This window comes from Bufo gargarizans, chromosome 8, assembly GCF_014858855.1.
Source record: "Bufo gargarizans isolate SCDJY-AF-19 chromosome 8, ASM1485885v1, whole genome shotgun sequence".
Taxonomy (NCBI): domain Eukaryota; kingdom Metazoa; phylum Chordata; class Amphibia; order Anura; family Bufonidae; genus Bufo; species Bufo gargarizans.
The window spans coordinates 178980971-178996984 of record NC_058087.1 but is presented as its reverse complement, the minus strand read 5'-3'; the positions used below and the strand labels follow the sequence as shown (position 1 = coordinate 178996984).

The 16014-nt window shown below is 46.3% G+C and overlaps 1 protein-coding gene across 2 annotated transcripts in view; it reads left to right on the top strand.

The window, feature by feature from the left end:
• Window positions 1-16014, top strand: part of LOC122945005 (mucin-4-like) — a 40306-nt gene that overhangs the window by 18809 nt on the left and 5483 nt on the right. Inside the window, exons 3-9 of one of the 2 annotated variants that reach the window (XR_006391078.1) lie at window positions 3269-3360; window positions 3457-3515; window positions 5349-5506; window positions 7059-7221; window positions 8551-8742; window positions 10131-10361; window positions 14678-14744. Coding sequence is in view for 1 of the 2 variants with exons in the window: in XM_044303786.1 (XP_044159721.1) it covers window positions 3269-3360; window positions 3457-3515; window positions 5349-5506; window positions 7059-7221; window positions 8551-8742; window positions 10131-10361 (895 nt within the window). In the remaining variant the exon portion in view is untranslated. The remainder of the gene's footprint in view (window positions 1-3268; window positions 3361-3456; window positions 3516-5348; window positions 5507-7058; window positions 7222-8550; window positions 8743-10130; window positions 10362-14677; window positions 14745-16014) is intronic. The other variant, XM_044303786.1, reaches the window with a different exon arrangement.

Here is a 16014-nt window from a genome sequence, read left to right as displayed (position 1 = left end):
TTTTGGCCCAAGGCAGGTCTTACCAGAAATCTAGAACCCATTTGAGGCCAAGGAACTAGGTTGTTATGACAAAAAAAAATTATACATTACATTGTATATAATAATTTTAACCTGGCGTTGACAGGTTCTGGATTATCAATCTTTCCATTAGGGGGCAAACAGTAGTAAGACTGACCTTTAAAGGGGTATTCCAGTACATAGAAATGTTTTCTTCTATCTACTGGATGGGGATCGCTGTCTGATCGGTGGGGGTCCGACCATTGGGTCACAGATACCGAGATGGGGGCCCCGTAACCCTATCCTGATGGAGCAGCAGGTTGAGCGTGTGCCCTGCAGCTACATTCATTCGCTATGGGACTGCACCCAGTGGTTATAGCCCCACCGGTCAGTAAGTCATTCCTTATCCAGTCGATTGGGGATAACTTTTAGTTCCTGGACTACCTCCTTTAAATTGATTTGTGAAAATCTTGTGGTGCCCATTTTCTGCTACTCGCAGTCACTACTATTGGGAGCTGATCGTAGGCGACGCATACATTTTATTGTATTTTGTATTTTTATTGAGAATCTAAGGAGACAAGGTGGGGGGTGAGACAAATGTACAAAGAACGGTTCCCGATCTAGATAAACAATATGCTGTATGTCAAATCTAGACCAGTATACAATATTAAGATCATAATGAGCAAAAAGAGTCCCGATTGAGCGTTAGATGACCCTGAAAAAAGTAGCCATAGATTAACAGGATTTACAACTCAAATGACAATAAATGAAATGTATGGAATACCGATTCTTGATATCCTATGAGGGGTTGTCCATCAAGCAGTGCTGCAGAAACCAGCTCCGTCCACTGCACCGGGGGCAGAGGTGTATAGTTCTGGTGCTTGGCTCTCATTGCATAGAACTGTATGCAGCTACAGTCATGTGAAAAAATTAGGACACCCTTTGAAAGCATGTGGTTTTTTGTAACATTTTTAATAAAAGGTTATTTCATCTCCGTTTCAACAATACAGAGAGATTAAAGTAATCCGACTAAACAAAGAAAACTGAAGAAAAGTCTTTTCAAGATCTTCTGTAAATGTCATTCTACAAAAATGCCTATTCTAACTGAGGAAAAAGATAGGACACCCTCACATGTATTCCCTCTTAAATTGGCTCAGATCTCACACAGGTATATCACACCAGGTGCACATAATTAGTAGATCGTTACTCTGCATGTTGAATGAGGCTTGCCCTATTTAAACCTCAGACATTTAGTTTGGTGTGCTCCTGACTGTTGAAGTGAGAGTGAGCACCATGGTGAGAGCAAAAGAGCTGTCAGAGGACTTCAGAAAAAAGATTGTAGCAGCCTATGAGTCTGGGAAGGGATTTAAAAAGATCTCAAAAGATTTTGAAATCAGCCATTCCACTGTCCGGAAGATAGTCTACAAGTGGAGGGCTTTCAAAACAACTGCCAACATGCCCAGGACTGGTCGCCCCAGCAAGTTCACCCCAAGAGCAGACCGCAAGATGCTAAAAGAGGTCTCCAAAAACCCTAAAGTGTCATCTCGAGAACTACAGCAGGCTCTGGCTACTGTTGATGTAGAAGTACATGCCTCTACAATCAGAAAGAGACTGTACAAGTTTAACTTGCATGGGAGGTGTGCAAGGAGGAAACCTTTGCTTTCCAAGAGAAACATCGAGGCCAGACTGACATTTGCCAGAGATAAAGTTGACAAAGACCAGGACTTCTGGAATAATGTTCTTTGGACAGATGAGTCCAAAATTGAATTATTTGGACACAACAGCAGAGGACATGTTTGGCGTAAACCAAACACAGCATTCCAAGAAAAGAACCTCATACCAACTGTGAAGCATGGAGGTGGAAGTGTCATGGTTTGGGGCTGCTTTGCTGCAGCAGGACCTGGTCAGCTCACCATCATAGAATCCACGATGAATTCTACTGTGTATCAGAAGGTGCTTGAAGAACATGTGAGACCATCAGTTAGAAAATTAAAGCTGAAGCGGAACTGGACCATGCAACATGACAATGACCCAAAACATACTAGTAAATCAACCAAAGATTGGCTGAAAAAGAAGAAATGGAGAGTCCTGGAATGGCCAAGTCAAAGTCCAGATTTGAATCCCATTGAGATGCTGTGGGGTGACTTGAAAAGGGCTGTACGTGCAAGAAACCCCTCAAACATCTCACAGCTGAAAAAGTTCTGCATTGAGGAGTGGGGTAAAATTTCCTCAGACCGATGTCGAAGACTGGTAGATGGCTACAAGAACCGTCTCACTGCAGTTATTTCAGCCAAAGGAGGTAACACTCGCTATTAGGGGCAAGGGTGTCCTATCTTTTTCCTCAGTTAGAATAGGCATTTTTGTAGAATGACATTTACAGAAGATCTTGAAAAGACTTTTCTTCAGTTTTCTTTGTTTAGTCGGATTACTTTAATCTCTCTGTATTGTTGAAACGGAGATGAAATAACCTTTTATTAAAAATGTTACAAAAAACCACATGCTTTCAAAGGGTGTCCTAATTTTTTCACATGACTGTACCTCCTAAGCTCCCTCTAGTGGTGACTGCATCAATGTAAGTATTTGCTCCACTTTTTGGTATAAACACAAATCAAAATTGTAGGTGGGATCCTTTTTTGCACCTCGTCTGGTGAAAAGTTGGGAGTGGTTTACCAGGAGGGATGTGGCCTAAACCTTATATTTATTAATACGGTAGATTTGTGAATATTTATGAATATTAAAGCCATATAGTGCTGCACATTTTCTGTCTTTAGGACAGCACCAAATTTATTAGGAGACATGAGACTTTTACTTTGCAATTGCCACAATTTATTCATGGCATTGATCTAGGTGCCAGTCTTGGAACGGATCACCACCAAAGGGTGGGCAAGGATTTAGGTGTAATTATTGATAATTCACCAAATGATAGCGCTCAATGCCAGTCTGCTGCCTCATTTAGTAAAGTCCAGAGAAGAAGGTATTATTTTACAATCGTATAAAGCACTGATACTGTGTTTGCCCTTATTTAATGAATTGGAGGGGGGGGGGGGGGGGGGGTGGACATGGTGGGCTGTACTTAAAGGTCTCTCTTTTTTTTAACCCTTTACTATGTAGGTATCTATGAAAATGATTACCAGAATCTACGACTAGAATGATGTCCAAATGAAAGCTGCTCACCTCTTTTATTGCAAAAAAGTTGCTCATTTCAGTATATTTTGTTCTTTGCTGTGTATCCTTCCCAAATTGAATAATATTTGCTCCTGTCCTCCATCAGTGCAAACCATTAATGTCACTTACAAAATGAGGCTGACCCATCACGCAGCGTGTGAGCAGCTGGACTCCTGCAGACCACTTCTCCTACAAGAGGTCAGTGTCACGGCATGGGACAAGAACTGGATTTACAGTCCGACTGCTCCTATAAACCATGTCCTGACTTGCTTTCCTTTTCGTATTTTCTTTCAGTTGACTGCTGCCTACAAGTCCACCCCAGGCTTTGACAAGATTGAGATTCTGAATGTGACGTGAGTGACGCAACTACAGCTGGGACACGGTCCTTGATGGATAGGATGTTTTGTTGAAAGTATGACGAGCACAGCTTGGTCTAGGATAGGCTGCATCCATCACTAATATTACACAGCACCATGGGATGTGACTGTCAGTAATTCATGCTGGATCTGTGTGTCCAGGATTCTGCTTCCATCACTTAGCTCTCGTGTCAGCACAGCTTCATTTCTGTTCTGATTTTTCCTTCTATGGCTCATGAGGGATCTCCTTTCCCTTGTACTGACAGTCAGTGATACTGAGGAGTGTGTGATTCTCCCTTCCTCCCCCCTGCAGAGTCTGCCATGGGTACTTTACATTTTTGTGCACTTGTGATCTCTCCTCACTTCACCTGCAAAGTAGCTTGCGTGTGCTTTCCGTCATATCTACATGAGTGAGCAGCCCACATTGAAAACTTGGATGCTTTCCACTTCTTCACACTCTGATCTGCCATTTACAACCCCGTCCCCCTCCCTGCTGCTATCTCTAACACCGAGACTAGTGAGGGGGGCGGCAGAGACAGGGAGCAGCGCCAAATCTATGTCAGATTGAGCAGCTAAGTACAGGACTTACACACACTCACAACATTTCAGTGCAAGGTTCTCCATAACCCCTAAGCACATACTGCTACATGTACAGAAGTGATCACAGGAAGTTCTATCTGCTATATGTTATACTGCACTCTGATCTGCCATGTACAATCTCCTCCCCCTCCCTGCTGCTATCTCTTAGGGTCCATTCACACGTCCGTCCGTTGTTTCTTTCCTGATCTGTTCCGTTTTTTGCTGAACAGATCTGGACCAGATCTGGACCCATTCATTTTCAATGGGTCCTGAAAAAAAATCTGACATTGTGCTGTCCGTTTTTTTTCAGGACCCATTGAAAATGAATGGGTCCAGATCTGGTCCAGATCTGTTCAGCAAAAAACGGAACAGATCAGGAAACAAACAATGGACGTGTGAATGGACCCTAACACTGAGACTAGTGAGGGGGACAGCAGAGATAGGCAACTGAGCAAGGAGCAGTGCCAGATCTATGTCAGAATCAGCAGCAACAGAAGCTAAGTGAAGGATTTACACACTCTCCACAGCAGCAAATGGTAGAAAATTTCAGTTCAAAGTTCTCCATAACCTCTAAGCACATCTTGCTACATGGACAGAAGTGATCACAGGAAGTTGTGTCTGCTATACGTTATACTGCACTCTGATCTGCCATGTACAATCTCCTCCCCCTCACTGCTGCTATCTTTAACACTGAGGCTAGTGAAGGAGCAGCAGAGACGGCCAACAGAGCAAAGAGCAGTGCCAGATCTATGTCAGAATCAGCAGCATCAGCAGCTAAGTGAAGGATTTGCACACACTCCACGGCAGCAAATGGTAGAACATTTCAGTGCAAAGTTCTCCATAACCTCTAAGCACATATTGCACATGTACAGAAGTGATCACAGGAATTTTTGTCTGCTGTACAGTATACTGCCGCTTCAGGCTACACAGGTTTGTTCTAGGTTTCTCTTGTAAGACAAGCTTCAGAAAAATGCAAGAACAGCATGAGGACTACTGCTCCCAGCAATCGCCCGGGGAAGCTGTGGCCAGGAAGATATTTGCGCTGCAGCAGAGCATGTCTTTGCCAGTTCACAGCGTTATAGAGCGATATCACCAGCCAAGTGCACCCTTGCCCCCACCTACCATACACATGCTTAGTATGCAGGATGCGCAATAGGTTTTTGCCCTTTTTACTATTGCAGGATATTTTTAATGCAGTTAGTAAATCTGCCTTTCAGGCGTCCTGGCAATAGCCTCTGCTTGTCATTTCAGGACGGCTGGCACGGTCTTGGAATACAAAGTGCTGTTCTGCGTGCGCCCAGGGAGCCTGATGTCTGCCACACAGGAAGTTGTCCTCTCTAATCCATCCATGCTTTTTGGGTCTTCGAAGAAACCCTTGGCCTATAGAATCTATAACACAACTCTGTTGGGTAAGTTGACCCCGATCCATTACGTCGTGATGCATTAGGGATGATTTGAACTTTGACCTATTCTCTGTTTGCATGTGACGGGAGGGGAAGGTATCACTCTGCAGGGAGGTGACCCAATGACCCGTCCTATGATCTGTGCCTCCCGCTGCTCATAGCTTCCTCTATAAATACCGTCACATTTCAGTACATTTGATGCCCCCTGGTGGACGTGGCATCATCCTCCTGTTTTATAGTAGACTGAATGGTACCCAGTTCAGACAAAAATTTGATGTTGTCCAGTGAAATGAAGGTCTGCTCTGTGGTGTACATAGTCCCTGGTATCTAGTGGTTTCGTCTTCACATCCCAGGTGTCCAGTAGTTTGGCACCCAGATTTCTGGTCTAGTTTAAGTGCCCCAGTCTAATGAATTGGTGCTGGCAGTCTACTGATTTAGGGTTTAGTGGCGCCCCAGTCCCTTCTGCCCATGATTTGTAGTACCCCAGTCCCTGCAGGCCTATGGTTTAATGCTCCAGGCTTCCAGTAGTTAAGTCTACCGGTCCCTGGTATTTAGTGGAATAGTTACTCAGTCCCAGTAGGTATAGTATTCAGTGTCTGTTCTCCAGTGCCTTCATTTTGTCCACTGATTTAATACCCTTAGCCCTTATGTCCAGTGGTTTTTATATACCAGTCCCTGGTGTCTAGTGGTGTAATATTTCAGTTCCCGCTGTCAAGTGGATTAATATTGTAGTCACTAGTGTCTTGTGGTAGAATATTCCAGTCCCTTGTGTCCTGTGGTAGAATATTCCAGTCCCTTGTGTCCTGTGGTTGAATATTCCAGTCCCTTCTGTCCCGTGGTAGAATATTCCAGTGCCTTGTGTCCAGCAGTACAGTATTCCAGCCCCTGGTGTCCAGCAGTTTAATAGACCAGTCCCTGGTGTCCAGTGGTTTGATATCCCAGTCCCTGGTGTTTAGTGGTTGAATATTCCAGTCTGTTGTATCCAGTAGTTTAATATTTTATCCCTTAGTGCCCAGTGATTTAATATGTCTTTTCCCTATGTCTGGTTTATAAATATACCAGTCCCCAGCGTAGTGTCCAGCGGTTTAATATTTCAGTCCCTGGAGTACAGCGGTTTAATATTTCAGTCCCTGGAGTACAGCGGTTTAATATTTCAGTCCCTGGAGTACAGCGGTTTTATATTCCAGTCCCTGGTGTCCAGTGGTTTCATATTCCAGTCCCCGATGCCCAACGGTTTAATATTTCAGTCCCTGGAGTACAGCGGTTTTATATTCCAGTCCCTGGTGTCCAGTGGTTTCATATTCCAGTCCCTGGTGTCCAGTGGTTTCATATTCCAGTCCCTGGTGTCCAGCGGTTTCATATTCCAGTCCTTGGTGTTCAGTGGTTCAGTCTTCCAGTCCTTGGTGTCCAGCGGCTTACTCCCCCAGTCCTTGGTGTCCACTGGTGTAAGTGTCCAGTGGTTTAGTACTCCTGCTGTTTGGTGTTGTGGTCCCTGGTAACAGGATGTGTCAAGAACAGAGTATAATCTGTCTCACTCCTATTTATCTCCTCCCCACAGACAATCATGCCGATCCATGTACAGACTGGTTCGCTTGTCCTCGGAGTTTCCAGTGTGTGCCTCTTCGGAAGTTTAGCGCCCTCTGTTTGTCACCTTGTCACAGCATTTTCTGCCACAACAACGGCATCTGCATCCACCGCAAAGGGCAGGACCCTGAGTGCCAGTGAGTAGATCTGCCATGGTAATGGTGCAGCGGAAGTCGTCCATAAAGAGCTCTGCAACTTTCTAGTAGACTTTGTGTTTCAGTTCCTCAAGACCTCTGCTTGCTGCCAGTGAATGGAAACATTCTTGTTTACATCAAAAAGTTAAAAACCATCCTGAATATGTCCTAGTAGCACAGCTAACAACCACTATATCCAGCAGCACACTGCTCCGTGAGGGCATCCAGCTATGCTCTGCTCTATTTAAAAGCCGTGGATCAACTACATTGCCCTGAATTCTGTAGGCCCTGGAGAGGCAGGTCTGATGGTTTTTAGCCTCTGGATGTAAACAAGAACGTTCCTTTTCTCCCATGGGTGCATGTCTCACTGCAATGTATCACTGTGGGGATTTTTTTTCCGCCAGTCTAAATTTTTTTTTTTTTATAAAATACACTGATATAAGATACGCCAAATTTATTAACAGGTGTGTGCCTTTTGAAAATTTTGGCAAATTTCAGTAGGTCAGTGCTGAAATCTACGCCAGTTTTCTGCTGGAGATCAGGTTAAGTTTGTTTGGCTGCGTAGTCCCTGCTTCCTCCCACCAACATTTTAGAAAAGTGGTGAAAAAAGCATAAAACAGCAAAAAGTCGCACATTTATGTGCACAAATTTGGGAAGTTTTGATGCAGGGGTTTGGAACACTTCTATCTTTCTTTGTTTCAATGAACCTTTGGGTTATCAACTTCTGGATGCACACAAGAATGTTCCTATTCACTGACAGCAAGAAGAGATGATGAGGAATGGAAAGGTTTTGGCTATACAGTGATAAGCCGCAGAAAACACATAGGGGTTCATTTATTATCCAGAAATACACCTACATCAGGCATATTTCTGCCGCACGGTTAGTTACGCCGCAATCTGCGACTTTTCCCTGCTTACGCCAGGTCTAAAAAAGTGGGTGTGGGCGGGGACGGGCTGGCAGGTCCGTCTCATTCATCATTTTCTACGCCTGTTTTAGGCATAGAAAATGGTCTAAGTGTAAGACAGCAAGGAAAAAGGCTTACATTCAAATTGGCGCTGAATATGCCGAAAGTTATGTAGAGGCCGGCGCCTCTTCATAACTTCTGTAGATCCACCGCCAGATATAGGGGTCTAAAACGCCGGTCTTAATAAATTACCCCCATGGTATCAGAAAAGAACAGTATTTCATGTCCCTCCTTCTACATCTACACGATGGCAGTGTATGCTGAGACTTGTAGTTCTTCTTCAGCTCTGGGACGATTGTTCACTTGCTGGTGGTTGTATTTGAGTACGTTTCCCGTCAGTCACTGTGTATTCTTTCCTAACCCTCAGGTGTCCAATTGGCAGAGACTTTTGGTACATGGGACAAACCTGTGACTACAGGATGACTCATCACCGCCTCGCCGCCATCGCCTGCGCCGTTGTGTTCTGCATCATCATTTGTGCTGCGGCCGCGGTTTTCATCCTGGTTCGGAGGTTCCAGACACAGATCCTGCAGCAGAAAGTGGCTCAGACTCAAAGCAGGTAAAAAACATATACAGTATAGAGTAGCCTACGGCTGCGTCATCCAGTCCTGTAGCTGTGGCTTTGCCGCTTGTGCTAGCCAACTGTGCATTCTGCTTTTCCTCTGTTATTCCTCCTGGGAATGTATATTGTCCCTGCACAGGCTCACACCATTCAAGTACTGAGATTGTCAAAATGTCTAAGGGCGCAAGTTATTGATAAGGCCATTGGTATTGTCAGTCTAGTCATACTTTTCCAGGAGGAATAACAGAAGGAAATCACTGTGTGCATTCCTGTCAAATATGCTTCAAAATTGTTATTTTGTGAGGACCACAAGTAAATGATAGTGCACTGTGTAAGCTAATGGCCACCTTGTACTTGGGGGTGGGGGGCGGTATATTTTAGGCTCCCCGCACTTCGTTTAGCCTATGGGATACAGTTGTGCCCATTAGCTCTGCCTTCATCGGACGCCTTACAGATGCCCCAGTCCTAATGACAGGTTCGCTAATGCAGTGCAAGCAATCTCCGGCAATGTCGCGCGCCGCTGCCTCCGCTCGCTGGAGCTTTGATCCTGTCCCCAGATTTCACGTCCCTTGCTCGCCTCCTGCTGGCCGCAGAAGCAGTAAGACCCTTGTTCAGGATGCAAAAGGGGACGACGGCAGTGGAAGCGGCCCGGTTAGCTGTTGCTATGGTAACCAGAGATGAACGTTGATATCGGCAATGATATAGTAGGGTTTCTTAGATTCCATGAAAATTGTGTGAGAGCCGCGTCCTGCCTCTCACAACACGAAATGGAGTCGGTATAATAAAACTGAGACACGTTCTTCCTGTAGCGGAAAACAGGGCATCTGTCATCAGTTTTGTACCTATGACACTGGCTGACCTGTTACATGTGCGCTTGGCATCTGAAGGCATCCGTGTTGGCTCCATGTTCATATGTGTCCGCATTGCTGAGAAAAATTATGTTTTATTATATGCAAATGAGCCTCTAGGAGCAACAGGGGCGTTTCCATTACACCTAAAGGCTCTGCTCTCTCTGCAGCAGCCACGCTCTCCCCACTTTGATTGACAACGCTAGGCAGTGGAAATGTGATTGTGCCTGGCCCAGTCAATCAAAGTGCAGAGGTCGCGGCAGTTGCAGAGAGAGCAGAGCCTCTAGGTGTAACGGCAACGCCCCCGTTGCTCCTAGAGGCTCATTTGCATATATTAAAACATCATTTTTCTCAGCAATGCGGACACATATGAACATGGGACCAACACAGATGCCTTCAGCTGCCAGGTACAAAACTGCTGACAGATGCCCTTTAATACACGTGTTCCAGGACTGAGACATTTTCCGTAGACGATGTTAGTACATGATACATGTTGCCGTTGACTTCAGGCTTTTAAGACAGATTTCCTTCTCTTAGTTACAGGAGGTTCAGTCGCTTTGACGATGTCCCCACGCATTTCTGGTGCCCTTCACAAACATGGCTGACGGCCTCAGCGTCGCTCAACTCCCTGGATAACCCGGCATTCAGCAGCTCTGAAGAGGTCTTTCCCCTGCAGGCTCTGGGGAGCTGCGTGTGCGGCTGTCAGGACGGTGCAAGGAGCGTCTCCCAATCAAACCAGCCCCAGCAGGCCGCCCGGGCCCAACCCAGGTAATAGACGGGGCGGCGCTGGAAACAGAACAGAACCAAGGCTGTTACCATGGGGATGGTCAAGTATTGGGAATCTCGTTACACAAACCTTCCAACTGTTCCTGTTTCCCGCTACCTCCAGAGGGCCAGGTTGATGCAGATGAACCCAAGGTGGGGGGTTTTGTAGGAGTTTCTGTGGGTACTGAAACTTTGGGAATGCCAACTTTTGGGGAGGGTTTACATTTTTTGGGCAGGGACAAGTGGGATTTATTGGGATTGTCTCTGAAAATCGGGGACAGTCCTGTCAAATTTGGGACTCTTGGATACTATGAAGGCATCTGTGTTGGTCCCATGTTCATATGTGCCCTCATTGCTAAGAATAATTATGTTTTAATATATGCAAATGAGCCTCTAGGAGCAACGGGGGCGTTACCATTACACCTAGAGGCTCAACTCTCTCTGCAACTGCCGCGCCCTCTGCACTTTGATTGACAGGACCAGGCAGTGTAAATGTCATCACACCTGCTCCTGTCAATCAAAGTGCAGAGGGTGTGGTAGTTGCAGAGAGACCAGAGCCTCTAGGTGTAATGACAACGCCCCGGTTGCTCCTAGACGCTCATTTGCAATGCGGACACATATAAACATGGGACCAACACAGATGCCTTCAGCTGCCAAGTGCACGTATAACATAGGTACAAAACTGCTGACAGATGCCCTTTAAATGTGAAGAAGACTAGTTGCTATGGGAATGTTTCCTGACAAACAAAATAAATTTAAAAAATGCAACTTTTAGGCCATGTTTCCATAGCAACCAGTCTGATCCTGGTATAAATGCTCTCATTTCCATGATTCCTGACCCTTTTGTTCATTGCCAAAATTGCAATTTCTCTGTCGAGCAGGGGTCAGCAACCTTGGGCGCTCTAGCTGCGGCTGAACTACAATTCCCAGCATGCTCCATTCCCTTCTATAGGAATTTTAGGAACAGCCGAGTGAGTGTGCATGCTGGGAGTAGTAGTGTCACAACAGCTTTAGTGCTGATCCTTGCTGTAGAGGAAGGTCCTGGACAACCAATGAATTGCAGAAGGGGATGGGACTAACTATAGCTGGGCCCCCTTCTTCCAAGGGCCCCGTAGCACTTCTCACTGAAATCAGGTAGGATCCTAGTGGTGTGAATACACCTTTACTAAGAAGACACGTTTTATAATCACGTTGCGTTGTGACCCGATTCATCCAGTGTGTTCGCCATCATGGGGTGAAACTGTCAGTGCGACATTTACGATCTTAATGTTATACGGCCACAAGTTGCCATCGGGCCCTGGCGTAACACAGAGAGGGTCACAAAATTCTTTGTGAAGGTCATAAATTTTATCCACGACCATAAATTCCGGGTGGAGCGATGATATATGATCAGTGTCAGTCCGTTGTAGTAGGCGTTGCGATGCTCGTTGATCTCATTAGTGTAATCACGCTGTATATTTGGCGGCTATTGACTTGACAGCCCCCTAGAATGAGGAACTGAAGGGTTAAAATGTTTTGGGTGGAAGAGCCAGACAGATACGGGCGATTTGCATGTCTGCCTATAATTGAGCACATGCGCAGGTGGAGCAGTGTCTGGAGGATGTGCAGTGAATATCTAATCAGGCGATCCTCATAGCAAAGTATTGCATCTTTCCCCAGCTGCTCCAGCACTGCAGGGGTTACTTAATCCTGGAGCAGCTCCGAGAACCCCCCCCCCCCGCCCCCCATTACCTTAGCTGTGAAGGTATTTGGAACGTGAGGGAACGCAGGACTGTGATTGGCTGAGCTGTTGTCATGGTTACGCTGGTCCGTCGGCACTGGGAGCGCGGCGGTGGATGCTGCTACAGGGAGGATGCTGAGGGTAGCACTGCCAGGGGGGAGGACAGATCATACGAGAGTGTGGAGGCTTCACACTGCGCGGACACGTGTAGTCCTCTCCAGCACGCAATATGACCTTAACAGCGAAAAAATGGGCGGGAAAAGTGCATCCCTGCTCACTGGCGTTAATGTAAAGTATGATCTTCGATATAATGTACAGCGCTGAAACTTTATAATATACTAAATTCAAGCTGAAACCCAACACATCTTACAGCTGAGGGTTTGCTACATGTATACAGAATATAGAACCTGCTGCAATTTTCACGCAACGCACAAGTGATGAGTGAAAATCACTGCTCATGTGCACAGCCATATTGAAATGAACGGGTCCGGATTCAGCGCGGGTGCAATGCGTTCACCTCACGCATTGCACCCGCGCGGAAAACTCGCTCGTGTGAAAGGGGCCTAAGGCTGCATTCACACCACCATATTTTCGTTCTGTACCAAATCCGCATATTTTGCGGATTGCACTCGGACCCATTCATTTCTATGGGGCCGCAAAAAATGCTGACAGAGTGTGAGTATCATCTGTGTGCTGTCCGCATCCGTGCAGCCACGCCGCAGACTTGTTTTGTTTGGGGACAAGAATAGGCATTTTGACAGTGGGGCCGGTGAAATTTGATGGGATGCACATGGACAGCGTCCGTATTTTGTGGATCCGCCATTTGCGGACTGGTAAACGGATAGGGTCGTGTGAATATAGCTTAAGGCCTCATGCACACGACAGTTGTTTTTCTCGGTCCGCAAAACGGGGTTCCGTTGTTCCGTGATCCGTTTCCGTTTTTGTTTCCGTGTGTCTCCCTTTATTTTTGGAGGATCTCCAGACATGAAGGAAAGTAAAAAAAAAATCTAAGTCAAGTTTGCCATGCAAATGATAGGAAAAAAACGGACGCGGATGACAATCTTGTGTGCCTCCGTGTTTTTTCACGGACCCATTGACTTGAATGGGTCCGCGAACCGTTGTCCGTGAAAAAAATAGGACAGGTCCTATTTTTTTCACGGACTGGAAACACGGATCACAGATGCGGATGACAAACAGTGCATTAGCCGAGCTTTCCACGGACCCATTGAAAGTCAATGGGTCCGCAGAAAATCACGGAAAACGGAACACTGACACGGGACACAACAACGGTCGTGTGCATGAGGCCTAAGTCGTATGCACCTGAGAATCACTAAATCCTAAATCACACGTGAACTGTGAACTACAGTCAAATTACACCCTTGTGCGACTTTAGTCGCAGACAAATCGCACTTTTTAGACTTTTTTTAAACCTGTATGCGACTTGATCTTGCGTAACCAAAGTCGCCATGTAGCCCAGGTCTAAAGTCGCACATTATTTTCTAGACTGGATACAATTGTAGCTCTGCACTCAAACGGTCTGTTTCAATATCTCTGTTTGCTGTCAGTGAATGGGAACCATTCACTGACAGCAAACAGAGATATTGAAAATGACCAGGAAGCATAAAGTAGATCTGAAAGTTACATTATACAATGAACTGCTTGTTTGGAGCAGGCACTGCCACCTCTTTACTTAAAGGGCACCTGTCAGCAGGACCAACCCAATCAAACAATACTGTGTTGATATAGCTGATTAAAGTGATACCTGTCTTACGAAAATTGTCTGTGGCATTTCCGAGAAAAAATACCTATTCTCTATGTAGATCAGGGCTCCGTTCACCGAAGGACGGGGCCTAGCCTACCGGCTTTCTAGTGCTGGCCCCACTCCTGAAGCCTTAATTTACCTAAAAAAATAAAGGTCACTTTTGCTCGAAAACTCCTCAACCGGTTTTCCAAGACAGGTATCATTTTAATCATCGGGAACGACCCTACCCGTCAGTATGCCTGGTTTGATTGGGTTGATCCTGCTGATGGGTGCTCTTTAAGTGTTTAGAGCTGGGAATCAGAAAATGGGGGTCAGCAGAGCCCTGTTCTTCCAATAGGTGAGGGTCTCAGAGGCGTGACTATGCTGTAAGTGCTTAAAGGGAACCTGTCAGCGCCAAAATGGATCATAAACCGCCAGCAGTACCTTAAAGCTGTTAACATCCGTCTTCTACTGACGTTCTTGTGTAAGATGTCTGAGGCGCATGATCGCTGTAAAACAACTTTTATTCCCCCGCAGGTCGTATGCAAACGAGGCTTCCTTGCTTCGAGTCTAGGTAAGCGCGTCCCCTAACCGTCCCCTCTTTTCTTAGATTGACAGCCTGCGGCGCGTCCAGGATGGCATAAGTCTCGCGCACGCGCAGTGCGCCGCTGAAACCCGGCTAACAGCGGCAGCCGGAGACAGGATCGCGCCTTACCAAGGAGCGCACCGCGCATGCGCGAGACTTACGCGATCCCGGCCACACTGCAGGCTGTCAATCTAGCAAAAGAGGGGACGGTTAGGGGGCGCGCGCTTACCTAGACTCGAAGCAAGGAAGCTCACGCGAGATTTTATCTGTAGGGGCGTCTCTTAGACGGAGCTGAGGAGCTTGACTCGGAGAAAATATGACTCTTCTCTGGTCACACAAGTAAGATATGACTCTTATGTTAATTAGCATAAAAGGCGGTAAGTACAAAAATGCATAATACTTATTTAATTCGTCTGCAAATGAAATTAAAAGTGTAATTTATATGTTTAGAAATGCTCAGTGAGGGTAGCATAGTAGAGAGGACAGGTTCCCTTTAAGCTTTAGGCTAGGGCGACATTTATCACCGTGCAGCCCATAGTATAGCGCATGTAGGACATTATTAATCACTCAGGGGTTTCTATAAGTAGCAGACACGTGTCATATACGAGCCGACAGACGCCAGATTATAATGTCACCCCCGCCTGCCAGCCGCGGGCCGACATAATCAATTAATGTCAACCTCCATACGGCACTAAATCAGTCCCTATGGGCACGCCGTGGTGTCACCTGCACCTATTAGCAGCACACAGATAATTAGGAATAATGAAGAGACTATTTTTTTCAAGGGGGAAGGAAGGAGGGGGTGTTGGCGGCGACACCGGCCTCTGCAATGCGTCCCTGGCATTGGTTTTATAGATCGCTGTGATTCTTGCTGCTTAATTAAAGGTTCATTTCCCTGCTGCGTTTTTCCATCCTGTGCTCCATTAAACAGACATCATGGAATCAGGAAGAGCGTCCGATTATTCGTGGAGGCAAACAGATCAATTAGCGCTCAGCAGGCGGCGTCCCCGGACCGTGCGCGGCTTCAGGCCTTGTGTTGTCTCAAGGTGACACAGAGGATCCCTGATGTGTGTATCACAGGGAGGGAAGCCAATTAGTCTTCCAAATATCCTGCTAGAGCATATGGAGAGCATTTTGGTGGAACTGTCCTCGTTAGCTGCAAAAAAAAGCGGCTTTTTACCTGGCAGACCCAGCTCATCCATGTACTACATCAGGGATGCCCCTCCAGCTGTTGCAAAACTACAACTCCCAGCATGCCCTGATAGCTGTAGGCCAGGGATGCCCAACCTGCGACCCTCCAGCTGTTGTAAAACTACAACTCCCACAATGCCCTGCTGTAGACTGATAGGTGTAGGCCAGGCATGCTCAACCTGCGGCCCTCCAGCTGTTGCAAAACTACAACTCCCAGCATTCTCGGACAGCCTACAGCTATCAACCTACAGCAGGGCATTGTGGGAGTTGTAGTTTTACAACAGCTGGAGGGCCGCTTGTTAAGCATCCCTGTAATACATGGTCATCCATCCAATTGAATGGCCACATGTAATACTACATTTCACCTGTAGTGGTCACTGTAGGAGAAATGTGTAGCGGTCTAGGGGCTAGGGCCCCA